This window comes from Eretmochelys imbricata, chromosome 22, assembly GCF_965152235.1.
Source record: "Eretmochelys imbricata isolate rEreImb1 chromosome 22, rEreImb1.hap1, whole genome shotgun sequence".
Classification (NCBI taxonomy): Eukaryota; Metazoa; Chordata; order Testudines; family Cheloniidae; genus Eretmochelys; species Eretmochelys imbricata.
The window spans coordinates 4,338,029-4,354,586 of record NC_135593.1 but is presented as its reverse complement, the minus strand read 5'-3'; the positions used below and the strand labels follow the sequence as shown (position 1 = coordinate 4,354,586).

General features: G+C 58.2%; 1 protein-coding gene across 1 annotated transcript in view; it reads right to left on the bottom strand.

The window, feature by feature from the left end:
- Positions 1-9,526: 9,526 nt before the first annotated feature.
- The window catches only part of VSIG10L2 (V-set and immunoglobulin domain containing 10 like 2), a 33,867-nt gene continuing 26,835 nt past the window's right edge, over positions 9,527-16,558 (bottom strand). Inside the window, exons 10-13 of the mRNA XM_077839633.1 lie at positions 12,439-12,561; positions 10,766-10,790; positions 10,146-10,204; positions 9,527-9,636 (exon numbers count right to left, since the gene is read on the bottom strand). Of these exons, the coding sequence (XP_077695759.1) occupies positions 9,527-9,636; positions 10,146-10,204; positions 10,766-10,790; positions 12,439-12,561 (317 nt within the window). The remainder of the gene's footprint in view (positions 9,637-10,145; positions 10,205-10,765; positions 10,791-12,438; positions 12,562-16,558) is intronic.

Genomic DNA, 16,558 nt, shown 5'->3' with positions numbered 1-16,558 from the left:
ATGCAGCATAAGGAAGCCTCAGAGCTTTGACTATATATGGTTGTGGTGTTCCACAGTGGGGAATATTTCAACCCTTTCTTGTCAGTAATGTGGGAGTGGGACCTTCGTTTATTCATGGACAGGGTTATTTAAACTGAAGTTAATGTTACTAATGTCTCAGTTTTCTTACCCTTCAGACACACAGTGAGTGAGCTGTAGCTCACGAAAGCTTATGCTCAAATAAATTGGTTAGTCTCTAAGGTGCCACAAGTCCTCCTTTTCTTTTTGCAAAGACAGACTAACACGGCTGCTACTCTGAAACCGTGAACACAGAAGCTTTTAAAAACCAGACTTTAAAATATTAGACATTGCTTTTTTTTATTCAGTACACTAACACCAAAGGTGAATCTTAAAGTGCCTCTCTCTTCCTCCAGGCTTGGAGAGAGCGGGATTCCCAGTCATGGTCTTTGTGGTGCTGCTTCTGGCCTACACAGTTGCAGTTTGGGTGAATTTTGCATAAAAGATGGGGAGTATTTACCAGTACTCAGGATCTGCTGGTGCTTTATAAACATACAAAATACGGTCTCTAAACTGAAGAATATTCAGCTTCGGTCTACAGCTTCAATGTGGCATTAGCTCCTTAAAGGTGATTGGCAAAGGGGGCTCGGAGTGTGGGTTTGGGTCTGTCCGATGGTAAAGAGGGCCTACAAGTATGGGTTAATCTGGGGTTGGTTTGTTTTTTAACTCTAGAAATAACAAGAACCTAGTTTTGCTTGGAGGAGCCTTGTACAGAAGTCCCAGCTAGGGTTGCCAACTTTCCAATCGCATGAAACTGAACACCCTTGCCCTCTTCCATGCCCTGCCCCTTCTCTGAAGCCCTGCCCCCACTCACTCCATGCCCCTCCCTCCATTGCTCACTCTCACCCTCACTCACTTTCACTGGGCTGGGTCATGGGGCTGAGGTGCAAGAGGGGGTAAGGGCTTGGGTGGGGCCAAAAATGAGGGGTTCAGGGTGTGGGAGGGGGCTCTGGCCTGGGAAGGGGGTAGTTGGGGTGTGGGAGGAGGTGATTCCAGCTTGGGGTGCAGGCTCTGGGATGGGGCTGGGAGTGAGGGATTTGGAGTGCAGGAGCGGGCTCAGCCCTGGGGAAGGGGGTTGGGGAGCAGAAGGGGGCTCTGGGCTGGGGCTGAGGGGTTTGGAGTGAGGGAGTGGGCTCAGGGCTGGGGCAGGGGGTTGAGGTGTGGGAGGGGGTGCAGGTTTGGGGTAAATAATCCTAATCTTTTATGCAAAATTCACCAAAACTGCAACTGCAACACTGGGAGGGGGGTCAGGGCTGAGACAGGGGGTTGGGGTGCAGGCTCCAGGAGGGAGTTTGGATGCAGGAGGGGGTTCCGACCTGGGGCAGAGGATTGGGGTGTGGGTGAGGATTCAGACTCCAGCCAGGCAACGCTTACCTCAGGCAGCTCCCAGTCGGCAGTGCAGCAGGGCTAAAGCAGACTCCCTGGCTCCTGGAAGCAGCCAGCATGTCCGGTTCCTAGGTGGAGGCGCGACCAGGCACCTGTGCGCACTGCCCGTGCCCGTAGGCACCGCCACCGCAGCTCCCATTGGCTGTGGTCCCCAGCCAATGGGAGCTGTGGAGCCGGAGCTTGGGGTGGAGGCAGCGCACGGAACTTTCCTGATCCCACCTGCGCCTAGGGGCTGCAGGGACATGCCGGCCACTTCTGGGAGCCATGCAGAGTCAGGGCAAGCAGGGAGCCTGCCTTAGCCCAGCTGTGCTGCTGACCAGACTTTTAACGGCCCAGTCAACGGCGCTGACCTGGGCCGCCACAGTCCCTTTTTGACCTGGCATGCCGGTTGAAAACCGCACACCTGGCAACCCTAGCGCCAGCCGCTGGGTATTGTGAGCTAGTATGCCTGTCTTCATTGAAGGGGTGGACATGCTGAATTTGTAACTTTTTCCCAAGTGTTCTTTAGGTATTGACGACGTTCGATAGGTTTTAACAAAAGCAGAGTTCTAAGCATTTGACTTCACATTCCTTCCCTCCCAGTTACTCAAAATTCACTCTCTTGTACCTTCGTATCATCATTTCACTAGTCCACCAGCCACCCTAGTCTTCCAGTGTGCACAAGCCCTGAATTTTTGTTGTAGACCAAATAGAAAGCCCTTCCCCCACCTTTTTACATAAATCTTCCAAACCATCTTTATCAGTCATAAAGACGCAAAGCCAGGCACAAACCCACTTGGCTGTAAATGTTCAAGTCATGTTTAAGCATATTAAAGCAGCCCAAGGAATGTACTCCTTGGCTACTTGCCAACAATCCTCTACCCTTACAACTAATCTGTCAACTGTGGCTAGAGTTGGCATTATGACAAGCCAGGATATTTGTGATGAGGGAACATGTATGTCCTTTAAGGCATCATAGAAGAGTTACAAGAATCAAAGCAAAGCCTAATTCAGACACTTGCAAATAAGGAATGGGAGGCAAATAACACAAAATTGTAACGACTCTGAGTTCAGTCCCCAAGAATATCAACTTTTCCTTATGAATAAAAGAGTATCCAGTTTATATCACAACATTCTTAAGCATATCTCCAGGGGGGAAGGGATGAGCTAAGATCAAGTGGGAAAGGCACTGGACCAGACAATCTCATGAATGGATCATCAAGTTAGTTCCATTTCCATTAATATAAGATACTAAATGTACACAGCTCATATTTTCCCTCGAACATTTGGCTCTAGAATGTATGTACAAAATAAAAAGGGCGATAATGGCAATCTAATGGGGCACCTCCCACCAGCTTGCCAGAGGTAAATGATTCTGGGCCAGGGCTGCAGAATTTCTGAAGATAGTTTAGGAACTTCTCATGCCTTGGGATTTATAGTGCATTCTAGCTCCATGCTCCCCTGCCTCATGCATCACAATTCATTCCTCCTTCAGGTTTACACTCTGTAGGTATTTGTAGGATCATCACATGCCTCCTTAGTCATTAGTTGGCCCAGCTAGGTCCATTTCACACTGCTGAGCCCCCATTTCCTGCTTCTGAGCTCTCCTCATGAATTAACCCAGCTAAGACATTCTTTTTCCCCCCTTCTACCAAGTTCCTCTGTGCCAGTATCTTCCCGACTGTTGATGGGAACTGTGCAATACCCCACGTGTGGTCCCACCAGCGTCGCACAGAGAGGGGCTGCAGCCTCCCTGCTCGCTGATGTGGTGTCTGAAATTGCATTCCCCTTTTTTTCTCCAAAGGCATCTGATGTTATGAACTTGCTGCTTCCCTGTGTGCCCATGATAATCCCTGGGTCTCTTCAGCCTCGCCACTGACGAAGCTCTGCCCTGCCATACACGGTGCAGCTCTTTGCCCTTGTCTCAGACCTCCACATGCCAGCCCCTCCCAAATTAGTAGCTTCAGACTTCATTCAAGTGTTTACTCCCCCATCCAAACCAGGAAGGAAAGTATGAAAGAGGCTGATCCTGATGCCAGACTAGTGGGGAACTTCAGAGTCATCTCTCCTCCGCTCATGTCATTCAGCCAGTTTCCAATCCCTATGGCTACTCCAGAGGCTGAGCCAATTAATGTCTGGTTATGAGTTTGTTCGAGGAAGACTGTCGGTGTGATTCAGGCGGGCCTGGGGAGAGACGGAGAGCTGAAGGGACCGATTTTCTGAAGGACTCAGCTCCAAACCTCTCAGCCAAATGTGGGACCCAAACGTATTCATGCAGGAAATTTCAAGTGCCATTGGATTGGTTTCCTTCAGGGGCTGTCTTCACTGCAGAGTTACTCCAGGTTCATGCCCCAATCGTCCCACCGCCACTGCTGGCCGCCCCATGGGAGTGACTCGTCCTTTGGGGTCAGGCATGAATAAATGTCAACAAAAGGGAGACACCAAGTCGGAGTGAAACTGCAGGTAACGCTGTCACCGAAACCAGGGGCACTGGGCCGGCGTTTCAACCTGTTCCACTGTCATTGTTTGCCCCTCAGCGTCTTTACACACTTCGCAGTTCTGCTTTATTTGGACACTCGGCCTGCGGCTGCTGCCAGCATTGGGCGTTAGTGACTGGCACGCCCCAGGCACTCATACGGCAGCTCTGCCCACCAGGAGGGTTTGCCAGTATTTGCCAGGGCGTAAAGTCACCATCAGGTTTGGTCTCCTCCCAGCCAGGCTGGTGACTCCCCAAGGCCAGCGCTACGAACGTCGGCAGCTCACTGGCTTCTTGTGGAGCCCTGGAGTGGGACACCAGGAAAGAGCACCCCTCAGAGGCAGGCTCCCCTGCAGAAGCCAGTGAGCTGCCAATGCACGGGAGCCTTGATGTCTGACGCTTCAGTGTGGCCCCATGGCGTGGTTCCTCCAGGAGCGAGGCCAGGGGACGAGCAGCCCTCTCCCCGCAGCCCACAGCCTCGTGGCAGGCCAACGTCTTCCTGCAGCTTCCAGGGCCTGGGCAAGGGAGGTTACAGCTTGGTTCTGGGCTGGATTGGAAGCACCGTCCCAGAGCTGCCAAGTGTCCCGGCTGCACCCGCTGTTGGAGATCCAGCCTTCAGCCTAGGAACCAGACCAGTCCTTGTTTTAATGGGTTAGATTTTCATTGAGAGAGCGCCCAGACCCCACTGCAGGACCCTCCAGCCAAACCGGGGAGCCCAGCGTCACCAGTCCGGGCTCCAGACTAAGCGTGTGCATCTTACCCAGGGCTTGGCTGAATGTGTCCATTAGAAAGGAGCGAACAGGAAACCATTACCACCTCTCTGGGGTTCCCCTCGCTTTTGCGGAAGTATCCCCGAGGCCGGTTCTGTGCAGGCCGCCCGTCTCCCTGCAGGGGGATGAGGAAAGGCTCCCAGCTGAAAGCCCTGGGAAATGTATCGCTGCTGAGCCTTAGGGCTGGCAAACAGAGGCCTTGCTCCTGGGGGAGGACTCTGCCTCCCCCATCCGATCTCCCAGCTGGCGGACAATAGAGATCCAGGCTTTGGCAAGGGTCTTGTTTGCTAAGGGGGCTCTTTGTTCCCGGTCCGTACTCCCGGTGTTTTATCAGGCTGGCCTGTGTGTTGTTAACAAGGGCTGCAGCGGCCTGGGATTCCAGGCAGATGAGACAGGACCCGGATGGGTGTTGCTGGGGCAGTCGGTTCCCACAGTGCTGCGGTTTGGGCGCTCCAGAGACAAGGGCAGGAATGTCTCCTAGGGCAAGGTAGCTGCTGAAATCCTGTGTTCAGCGGCCAGTGGATTAGGAACATTTGATCGGCTGGAGTCGGCACTTCTGTTTGCATCTCTCCCACCTGTTCAAACAATGCACTGAGCAAACAACTCTTCAACCAGCCTCCCCCTCTCCTCTTGTCAGCTCACTCCAGCCCCTGCCTGCCCCTGGCTTTCATTAACCTGGGAACTGCCGCACCCCTGCCCGCTAAGGGCTGGGTTGGCGTGGCTCCTGCAGAAGACCGGGAATCAGGAGGGTGCATTGTGGGAGGGGCGCGCTGCCTCTGGCTGCCTCACGCACAGTGGCAGGGCCTGGGGGTGGCATGTCTGAATTAATGGAGGTCAAGCAGGGCCGGATTAACCTTTTGTGGGCCTGGAGCGAGGGGCCGGCCAGGGGCAATGGGGCATGGCATGGCAGGGGAAGCCCCGCACTGCCCCATGCAAGGGCACTCCTTACAAACTGGCAGTTGCCAGAAGCACAGTGGCCTGCCTGGCCCTATGCTGCCAGCTTGCCCCTTCCCCTCAGGGGCAAGCCCATGCCACACCACATAGCACCCCCCCCCCGCCCCCCCCGGCGCCTCGTCCAACACCCCCCAACTCCCTGTGGCCAGAGGCCCCCTGGACCCACTATGCCCAGCGCCCCCCCAAACCCACCCACAAATGCACAGCCCCCTGCACACCACCACCCCCGCCCACAGCCCCATCACAACTGCCCAGCACCCTCCCCACAGAACCCCCACTCGCCAGTGCCCCAACACACACACACATCTTCCCTGCCCCTTCACAGCCCAGCACCCACCCCCAGGCTCCCCACAGACCCCCCTCCCCAAGCCCTGCCTCCTGGCCGTACTCACCGGCCCTGCTGGAAGGCGACTGTGTCCGCTGGGCTGAGCCGGCAGCGCAGCCAGGGCTGGTCCCGGGGCCGGGAATCGCTCCAGCCCCTTGGGGGTGGCGCGATCAGCTGGGCCAGGACCTGCCCCGGCCGGGGTCCCTCCAGACGCAGTTCCCTGGAGGGGCCCAGCCAAGCCCCCCACACTGTTCTCCCCACCACACACACCGGCCGAGAGGAGGAAGTGGTGGTGTGGGGGGGGGAGCCAGCAGGCTCTCGGGGCGCAGGGCAAGCGGAGCAGGCCGGGGCCCCTTCCGAGCATCGTCCCGGCTCCACGGAGCCATGGCGCCATGGTAAACCCGGCACTGAGATCACGCGGGGTTGGACTCTCCTAGTGGGAGAACAGCCTTGGCGGCCCGAGTGCAGCTCAGAGTGGAAACTCGCCCAGCTGCAGCCTGAACGCTTTTCCCGGTACCAACAACCCTCCTTGGCCCTGGACTCGTTCCCATTTACAGCTGGGCTACCGTAGGGCTTGCAGACCTGAGTGACAAGTCCCCGCTGCAAACCCTAGTGCAGGCCGGACTCACCCCCAACCCAGGAAGCAGAATAAACTGCCCCCATGCAAACCACAGCATCGGCCGTCTGCGCTAGGGCCCTAGACGGGTTTGACTATGTGGGGCAGGGCTGTGACTATTTTACTACTTCAGTTATGCCAGCAGAAATGAGCTTTAACCAGCTACAGGTTATGCCCCCTCCTGTACTGGAATCGCCATTCCGCCGTTAGCCCAATAGACCTGCCTCCCCGGAAGGGAGTTTGAACACTGGGACTAGCCCAGGCTGCTTCCCCACGTGAACAGGCCGCTGGATGGGTCTGGCCGAATGCAGAGGGCGGTTGCCAGGGCACCGTGCTGTGGGCTCCAGCGTGGTGGTGGCGGGGGGGGGGGGGGGGGGGGGGGGGGTTACCGTCTGGAAAGGGACCTGTCAATTCGCCCGGCTGCTTCTAGGATTGGGGGAAATTGCTGAGGACTTCACAGAAAACCATCTGGCCCCTATATTTTCTTTATGGACCAGTGAATTATTTGGACCCCAGGGGTCGTGGGACAAACAGCTCCTTTCTCTGGGGGCGGTACAGCCCAGACCCGATCCCTGTTACACCTTGGGATTTGCTAGGTTAAAGCATTGGACCTTTTTGCATGTTTTTAAAAACCTCTCTGCTTTGACCTTGGTGTGTATTGGATATTCACGCTGAATGGGTCACGGAGGCTGGTGCCTGATTGGAGGCGCACACAAGCATCTCCAGCACAAATGCTCATTGGATAACATGTAAGATTCAGTGTCTCAGACTATTCGCACAATTGACTGGAAATTGCTGTCCTGGCTCGGATGCAGCGTCAGCCCTGTGTGTGACATGCTGGCCTCCTGGCCTCCAGCTGGTGAAAGGGCAGGGCTTTACCCGCCAGAGCATCCCTCAGGGCCAATGGACAGATCCAATGGCACCAGCATGAAGGTGCCTGGGGAGGCCACCCGGCTGGTCTATGGGTTGATGAGCGTCTGGAGCGGCTGCTGCCGAGCCTCGAGCTGCAGCCAGGGCCTGCGCCATCCTCCATTCCAGCCCAGTTTCCATTCCTCACCCCCACCCCGCCCAACTTTGTGCCTCTTTGGCACAGAGGGTTAAATCCCACTGCACGCACCACATGGGAGCTGGTGTCAGGCCCACCCAATCTGCTCTCAGACACTGGCCTCACACGGCGGAATCCAGACTCACCCCTCTGGGGGTTTGGCTTTATTAACACAAACAAATTAACAATACAATCCCAAAGCTCAGCTCAACCCTTCTCCCTAGGCTGGGCTGCTCATCGGGCTCCTCCCACTGGCCTGCTCAGCCCACACCCCAGATCCTCTCCCCCCAGCAAGCCACTCCCACCTCCCTGATACCCAGGGTAGGTAACTAGTCACTGACGGGGGTGAGGCAGAACTCACTTATCCCTTTGCCAGCAGGGTCAGCACCTGTTAACAAAGCAGGGGATTTCAGGCTAACAGGTTGATGAGGTTCAACAAGGACAAGTTCAACAAGGGCACAAGGGGAAAGCCAAGGGGGAGCCGGGGCTGGCGCTCAGCCGCTGCACTGAAATGGCTCCAGCTGCGTTCCCTGTGCCCCAGCAATAGTCTGAGCCCGCTCCCCGAAGACAGAGGATGGTTTGGGCAGCCCAGGTATCTCCCCCTGCCTCCAGCCCCCCACCCCCCCGTGCATGCTCTCCTGCCCCACTCCAGGCAAGGCAATAAAACAAGTGCCCTGGACACAGTCCCTTGGACACGGGGAGCCCCTCATACCCCTGCCGCCCACGTCAAAGGGGAAACTGGCCGGTTCAGTGACGGTACAGATGAACATGGGGGGTTGGTGATGTAAGGCCTTGACAAGGAAATTTAGTACTATGCCTTTAAGGCAGCAAGACCTCCGGCCAGGGTATAGCCCAGACTCCAGATCTGCACCAGAGCTCAGCTTCGACACCTAAGTAAGTGGGCAGATTTGGGGAGCGGCTCAGCACCCTCCCTGCTGCCCATCCAGCCCAAGCTGTGGGCCGAGCCGTGGAGTAGTTGCTCGCTGGGGACTGTGTCTTGCGGCAGGGACCCCACAGCCCCTTGTTTGCAGCGTGAGCGTCCCATCAGTAATAGCCTTGCTCTAGGTGCCACATGCAGAGGGTTTGGTCCTCCCAGAGCTCAGCTGCAGCCTGCCTCGCTGAGCTGCAATGGCTGCTGGGCAGTTCCCCAGAGGGCCTGGGTCCCAGTCCCAGGAGCACAGGGCAGGGCTCTGCCAGGACCCTGTGCCCCTTGGCTTCCACCAGGCCTGCCAAGCGCCTGTCAGGGCCAAAGGGGGCGGAGGGGGCTCCAAACCCTGCCTGGCTCACACAAAGGTCCTGGGCTTTTCCTCGGCTATCCTGGCTCCCCATGGAGCCCTCTAACCCGAATCCAGCCAGGGCCCCCGCAGCCCCTCACCCAGGCAGCAGAGCCAGGAGGTGGGGCTAGGGTGCATCTGCTGATGTGCTCGGTATCCTGGCTCCGAACAAGGCTGGGAGGCCGGCGTGTGGCCATCTCCAGCCATCTCCTGTTCACTCCTGCACCCCAGCCGAACCAGCTCCCTTGTGTCGCCAGGGCTGGGTTCATGCACCCATAGCCGCAGCAGGGCCGTCGACTGTTACCGGCACTGGTGCCCTCCAGAGAGGAGCTGGGCACAGAGGAGCGAGTTAAGCCACACAGGAAAGCGCCACCCTGCTAATCGCTGTGGGGAGGGGGAGAAAGGGCCAAAATCCCAGCGGATTCCAAGCCCCACGGCAAACCCTCCTTCCAGGCCGTGCGTTGGTACGTTGGCTCCTGCCCTCTGGGGCATCGTACCAAGGGACCATTTTGTTCTCAGCCACACCCTAACAGTCTGGCAATGCCAATCCCTGCACGGGGGCCCTGTAAATGCCAGATCCCCTTCCCCGTCCCCCGACTGCAGGTCAGGGGTGCTGACTGGGGCTGACGGGGGCTGACTGGGATTCACGATGTCGCAGTCACTGTGATTGTGACATTGACCGGAGGATCATCAGCGGCGAGATCTGGAGCTGGGGGAGCCTCCTGGGTGGATGCAGGGGGCTCTGGGTGACACTCTGCAAAAGAGAGAGACACACAGCAAATCACTGAGAGCTGGGAGCTCCAGACAGCTAACGGCCCCAGGTGAGCACCGTAAGCACACCAGGGTCCTCCAGGAACACCCCGAGCCCACCCTAACTGCCCCCACCTCCCACACAATAGGCCTGCGCACGACTGCCATAACCAAGGGCGATAAACCCTCATGCTCCAGGGCACAAGGCAGTCAATCATTTGCAGGGTCAGGAAGAAAGGTCAGGACAGATTATTACTTAGCTGGCACATTCTGCAGCCTCTGATCGCGGCCAGCCAAAGCCAGGCACAGCTGCGACGGCCGACGATTTACATGACAGGCTGCACCTTAGGCAGGCTTACCCTCAAACACAGGCTAGCTTACGCGCTTAGCTGGGCCCTCTCACTGTCGTATCAGCTGCACTTGTGCCCCAGTTACCTGCTGATGCCTCCCCAGCCGGGGGGGATGTGGGGGATATGCCCCCAAGCTCCCCGCCTGTCTCAGCCTCTGCCACACCTGCGGCCGTCTCAGCATCTTCCGGAGAGCTGATCTGCTCATGAGCCTCTGGGCCAGCCCTGGGGACAAGGGGGGGAAACGTGCCTAAAACCTTTCCTCACAGACAGCCCAGCAGGCGCCAGGGGTCCTGGGGGGAACGGCGCACGGAGCCGGGTGCTGGGGCGGAGCCGTGACAGCGAGCTAGAGAGCCATGGAAATAAGCCCCCAGACGTGCGTGAAGGGAGCGTCTGGCTGGCAGAGGGGGTGAAGGGGGGAGGAGAGTCAAATTGAGCCGTGGGGAAGGAGGTGGGGGAGGGCTGGTGATGCCAAGGGAGCGGGGGCTGCCCTCGTGGCGCGCTGTTTGTCCATAGCTGTTTGTCTGGCCTGGCTTTTGGCTCTTGGGGGCAGGTCCGCTGATTTCAATACACGTTCGGAGCCTAAGCACCTCTGAGGATCTGGCCTGGAGCGCCGCGTCTCGGGCCCCTGGGGGGTACAGCGCCGGGCCCCGAGCTCGCGGAGCTACCCCCTGAGGCAGCGCGGGGATAAGAGGGGTGGTCGGCGGGGTGGACCCGGGAGGGTGGCCGGGGGAGGGCGGCTGCGGGGGTCGGGGGTCTGGTCGCAGGGCTCCCCAGGACACTTACATTCCGAAGAGCAGGTCGTGCAGCCCTGGGGAACAACACAAGGAGACAACATTGTCAGAGCCACCTGGGGCTCAAACATGCCGGCATAAGGAGCGGGCTTAACCCGAGCCAGGCCCGGGGCAGTGGCAGGCCCTTCATGCTGAGCAGCCCCAGAGAAATGTTCACGCAGAGCCCTGTGCCAGCAGCCCAGCCGTCCATGCCAGCAGCAGGGAAACCTTTGCGCTGGGCACGCCGGCCACAGGATGAGGAGGTTAATTCACTTTCACACCCATTGACATCGGCTCCTGCACCCGACACCCCAAACTGCAGAGAGTGTTGAGCCATTGGCTCAATACCGCCGGCTCTCTGCCCTTCTGAGCAGCTCTCCGCTGGCACGCTGTCCGTCCCAACCCACCACCGCCTGGCACGCTGTCCGTCCCAACCCACCACTGCCTGGCACGCTGTCCAGCCCAACCCACCACCGCCTGGCACACTGTCCGTCCCACTCTACCACCGCCTGGCACGCTGTCCGTCCCACTCCACCACCGCCTGGCACGCTGTCCGTCCCAACCCACCACCGCCTGGCACGCTGTCCGTCCCAACCCACCACCGCCTGGCACGCTGTCCGGCCCAACCCACTACCGCCTGGCACGCTGTCCATCCCACTCCACCTCCGCCTGGCATGCTGTCCATCCCACTCCACCTCCGCCTGGCATGCTGTCCGTCCCAACCCACCTCTGCCTGGCACGCTGTCCGTCCCAACCCACCTCCGCCTGGCACGCTGTCCGTCCCACTCTACCTCTTCCTGGCACGCTGTCTGGCCCAACCCACCTCCGCCTGGCACGCTGTCCGTCCTACTCCACCTCCGCCGGGCACGCTGTCTGTCCCACTCCACCTCCGCCTGGCACGCTGTCCGGCCCAACCCACCTCCGCCTGGCACGCTGTCCGTCCCACTCCACCTCCGCCTGGCACGCTGTCCGGCCCAACCCACCTCCGCCTGGCACGCTGTCTGTCCCACTCCACCTCTGCCTGGCACGCTGTCCATCCCAACCCACCTCCGCCTGGCACGCTGTCCAGCCCATCCCACCTCCGCCTGGCACGCTGTCCGTCCCACTCCACCTCCGCCTGGCACCCTGTCCGTCCCACTCTACCTCCGCCTGGCACGCTGTCCGTCCCACTCCACCTCCGCCGGGCACGCTGTCCGTCCCACTCCACCTCCGCCTGGCACGCTGTCCGTCCCACTCCACCTCCGCCTGGCACGGTGTCCGTCCTACTCCACCTCTGCCTGGCACGCTGTCCGGCCCAACCCACCTCCGCCTGGCACGCTGTCCGTCCTACTCCACCTCTGCCTGGCACGCTGTCCGTCCTACTCCACCTCCGCCTGGCACGGTGTCCATCCCAACCCACCTCCGCCTGGCACGCTGTCCGTCCTACTCCACCTCCGCCTGGCACGGTGTCCATCCCAACCCACCTCCGCCTGGCACGCTCCGTCCTACTCCACCTCTGCCTCCCAGTCGAAAGCATTCAGGGTGTATCTGTCCCTGCAGCACCGGGCACCATCGGCCGGTCCCGGTCCAGCTGTGCCTCGCGGGCATTCCCCATGTTCTAGCCCTGCGCTCTCCGCTGCACCCGCTTCCCCGACCAGCACAGCCCCAGCGGTAGCGAGAAGGGGCCCCAGCCTTCCCCGCACTCACGTGGGTTGTTGTCCCGGTTCCGGACGAGGTACTGAAATGCCAGCAGAGAGCCAACTGCCGCCACGACCATCCCGGCTCCTGCAGCGCCCACCACAGCGGGGTAGGCGTTGAAAGGGGGCTCGGCTGGAAGAGAGAGAGAGCAGGCCGGGTTCAGCACCACGTGGCCTGGGCTGGGGATCCCTGCACGAGGAGCCTGCTGGAAACAGGGACCTGTTCTCCAGGTGAGGGCCACACAGCCCCCTGTGCAGACCCCCTGGCCTCCCAGCTCTCACCCCTCGTGTATCTCGGAGCAACTCACGAGGGTTTGTTAAGACAGACACACATGTCACTGAGCTCCCCTTGCACCTCCCACCAGGGCCCAAGGGAGGTGATGTACTGCTCCCACCAATCGCACTGTGTGCAGGAGATGATGTTACCCGCATTGGACAGGGGGGGAGACTAAACACACAGCGGCAAAGGGAGCTGCCCAAGGCCAGGTAGCGAGTCAGCGGCAGAGCAGGGAATAGAACCCAGGTGTCCTGGACCCCAGGCCTGTGCTGTAACCACTGACGCACGTTCTCTCCTGGAGTCAGATCATTCCCACTCCAAGTTGGGGCATTTAAACCCAAATATTTCCTCCTGCTGGAGCTCTGATCTGTAAGGGCCCAGCCCCGCCTCACTCGCGGCGTTTGGCTCCGACAGGGGAGGCTGGGGGCACAGCAAGCTGCTGCCCAGTTTCGGCAACAATTCGCTTACCCCAGGTTTAAAACACCACCGAGAACAGCTCAGATCCGGGGCAGGCCCAGGGACAGAGTTGATGTGGCTAAGTGGCCACAAGCCCGCTGGCCACCTCTCTCCTAGCTGGCTGAGGAGCTCAGCCCTGGCTGGGAGGCTGCACCATGAAGCAGGGGGGGAAGGGGCGGAGAAGGGCTGCCGTGCAGAAGATGGGTCTCTCCGTGGGCCAGATTCCACCTGGTGCAAGGTCAGGTCAGTGGCAGGCTCCTTGGGGTGAACCAGGCCCACCAGCTGTGGGTAGGACTCAGAATCCACATGCTGAGTAAGGGGCTGCTCTGGCTTGTGGCCCCAGCCACGGAAAGGCCTCGGCCAGTGGCCCGGTGGGAGCCAGGTGGCAAGGTGCTCAGCACAGCCGTGGGGGGACGCGAGCCCAGCAAAGGGAACCATCAGCAGAAAACGCAGGGGTGCCGCCATTGGCCCTGGCACCTGCCACAGGAGGAAGATTTAGATTTTGGATGCAGTTCGTAAGCTCTGCCGGCATGGGCGTTGCGTGAATCCCCCTTCGGGGGGGCTAGCCCCCCGGGGCCCACCCCTTCTGCTAGAAGCCCCGCTGCTACCCCACCCCATCCGCCCCCTTCGTCCGCCAGAGCCCCGAGTCCCCCACCTATCCCCCCATAGCTGGAGGAGTCCCAGCCAAACCGCCCTGAGCCCCAGGCCACCGGCCAAAACTGAGCCCCCCCGGCTTTGGGGGAGAGGGAGAACGAGGGCGGAGCCTCGGGGGGAAGTGGGGGCAGGGCCATGGCCTGGGTTGGGGAGGCTTAGCCTCCCCTGGTCTATGATACCTGCCACCCATGTCCTCTGAGCTGGGACGATCTCTCTGTGCATGGCTGGGCCAGAGCTGAGCATTAAACAACCGCAACAGAAAACTTTTCACAGTTTGTACAATCCCGTCTGAGCAGAGAGATTGGCCCCCATTTAACTGATCCACTGGATCAAATCTGGACACATACAGATGGGCAAGAAAATCCACCAATTTCTTCCTCGTTTTTTGTAGAAGGGTCACGTCTAGCGCTGGGAAGGAAGAAGGCACGGTCTGGAGCCTCATGGGACCTGAGTTCAATTCTCAAGTCAGATGCCCCCTGGTTAACTTGGGGCAAATTTCTTTTTTCATTCTGCACTTTATCAACACCATCTAAGCTGGGCCATGGTTGTGCAGCGATCCCCCAGGGATAGCCAGCGTGCCCAGCGCTGAACTGGTCAGGACCCCTGGGTTTTATTCCCAGCTCTGCTACTGAATAGAGGTGTGACCCAGACTTCCAGTCCCTTTGCCAGTCTGTGCCTCGGTTTCCCCATCTGAACAATGACACTTACCTGCCTGGCAGGGGTGTTGTGCGGTTTAATGTTCAGAAAGTGTTTTGAGTCCCTCCCACGAAAGGCAGCAGAGAAGGCCCAAACACCCTGGTTTTTCCATGTCCAGGGCTTCTGTCTCGCCCCTGCTCACACCAGCTGCCTCTAGCGACATCGGTGAAGACCAGTGCTCAGCTAGTGTCCACTAGCGACACCACTTGGGGAGCCGTTCAGAGAAACGCTCTTGAAACAGGGCATGGCGGGGCTCCATGTCTATACCCTAAAGGTGCTCAGTGCCCAGGGAAAAACGGGGTTTGCTGACATCCCTGCAGACTCAGCCAGGGATCTGAGTTCGCCCCTTCTCATGCATCAGCCTCTGTTTTGGAGGTTCTGCAGGCCACATTCTGACCTCAGCAAGGCCCCGGCACCCTGACTGGCTGCACATCTCAACCAGTCGGGACATAACGCAGGGTCCTGTGCATCCTGCCCAGGACGAAACAGCTGCCTCTCCCGGTGCTGGGCTGGTTCTGCATGGCAGGGCGTTCAGGCCAAGCCAATTCAGCAGAGCTGTGCTCAGAGAGACAGGGACTGTCTTTTTGCTCTATGGCTGGTACATCATCTAGCACAACGGGGCGCAGTCCATGACTGGGGCTCCTAGGTGCTATGGCAGAATAAATAATCAGCTGTTTGGGTCTTATTTTGGTCCCTAAAGTCAGCAGATCCAACTATTGTGCAAACAGGGGGCAGATCTGGTTGAAAAGTTTTTGCTGAAACTTTTTAATTGACGAAAAATGGCTTCTCAGTGAAGATGGAAATCTTTTGGTGAAAATCCCCGTTTTCATCAGAAATTGTAGGGCTCTAACTGAAAATGTCAATACCAAACACTGAGACGTTTTTGGTTTTTTGATGACCCCCCCCCCCCCCCAAAATAAACAACCACCACCAAATGTTAAGGAAAAGTTCAATGAATACAAACACTTTGTTTTTGTTGAAAAATTTTGCAGGGGAAAACGAATCTTTTCCCAGACAGCAAATAGAAGGGACCATTTTAGTCATTTTTCAGGGGAGAATCGCACTTCAAAGAGAAGTCATTTTCCAGGAATTTCGGGGGTATTTTAAGCCCGGCGTATAAATAATGAAGCCAAATTGGAGCAGCTTCCTCTGTGCAAATGTGACTCAGAGCATCCTCCTGTTGCATCCCCTATCAGAATGAATGCAGCTTGGAGTCAGGTGTGTTGCAGAGAGAGCACAGGTGAGTGAAACCAACCCGAATTGCGGCCAGGGCCCGGGCTGCTAACAGTGACAAGTAAACAAGTGAGCAGAGTGACTTCTTGGGGCTGTGCAGTGACATCTGGAGCGAGAGGGTGGGGTGTGCTTCCCAGGGAAGGATAATCGTCTGCAGGAAACCATGCAATTAGGATAACGAGATGATGGGGAACAGAAGTGACAATCACACTGAAGTCATCAGAGAAGGGGTCCCCTCCAGACCACACTGCACAGCACCACAAGGAATCTACACCCACTCCTGGCGACTCATGCAGCAGGGTCAGCTGGGGGGATTCAGCAGCTGGGCCATGCAGGAGGCAAACAGACAGGCAGGGACAGCAAAAGGAGGCACCGAGGGACCCCGGAAGAGGCACGGGGAGAAGAAGGAGCAGCAGGGGTTTGTTCTGGTCATGCTGACACCATTTCAGACCTAGCACCCTCTTTCCCTGGGCCTCTTGTTATCCTAGAAAGGAGACAGGCAGACAGGTACTGAGTTTCACAAGAGCTGAACCAAACTTCACGAGTCGGAGAGAAAATTCTGAGATTTCCCTGCACCATCACTCCGGCAGGTCATCAGCACTTGTGCAATGAAATCCCACGCTAGCAGCATTGCATCATCAGGCCTAACTCTCACTGGCTGATCACACGCGCAGGGCAGGTCCTGTTGCTAGAGCAGCTCCTTGCCGTGTTAACCTTCTCATGGAGATCACTATCAGGCCCCGGAGAGCCCTTTCTAACTACACCCATGCAAGCTGCAGGGCAGTTCAGTGACTCCCAGCAGCTGTTACTCCTG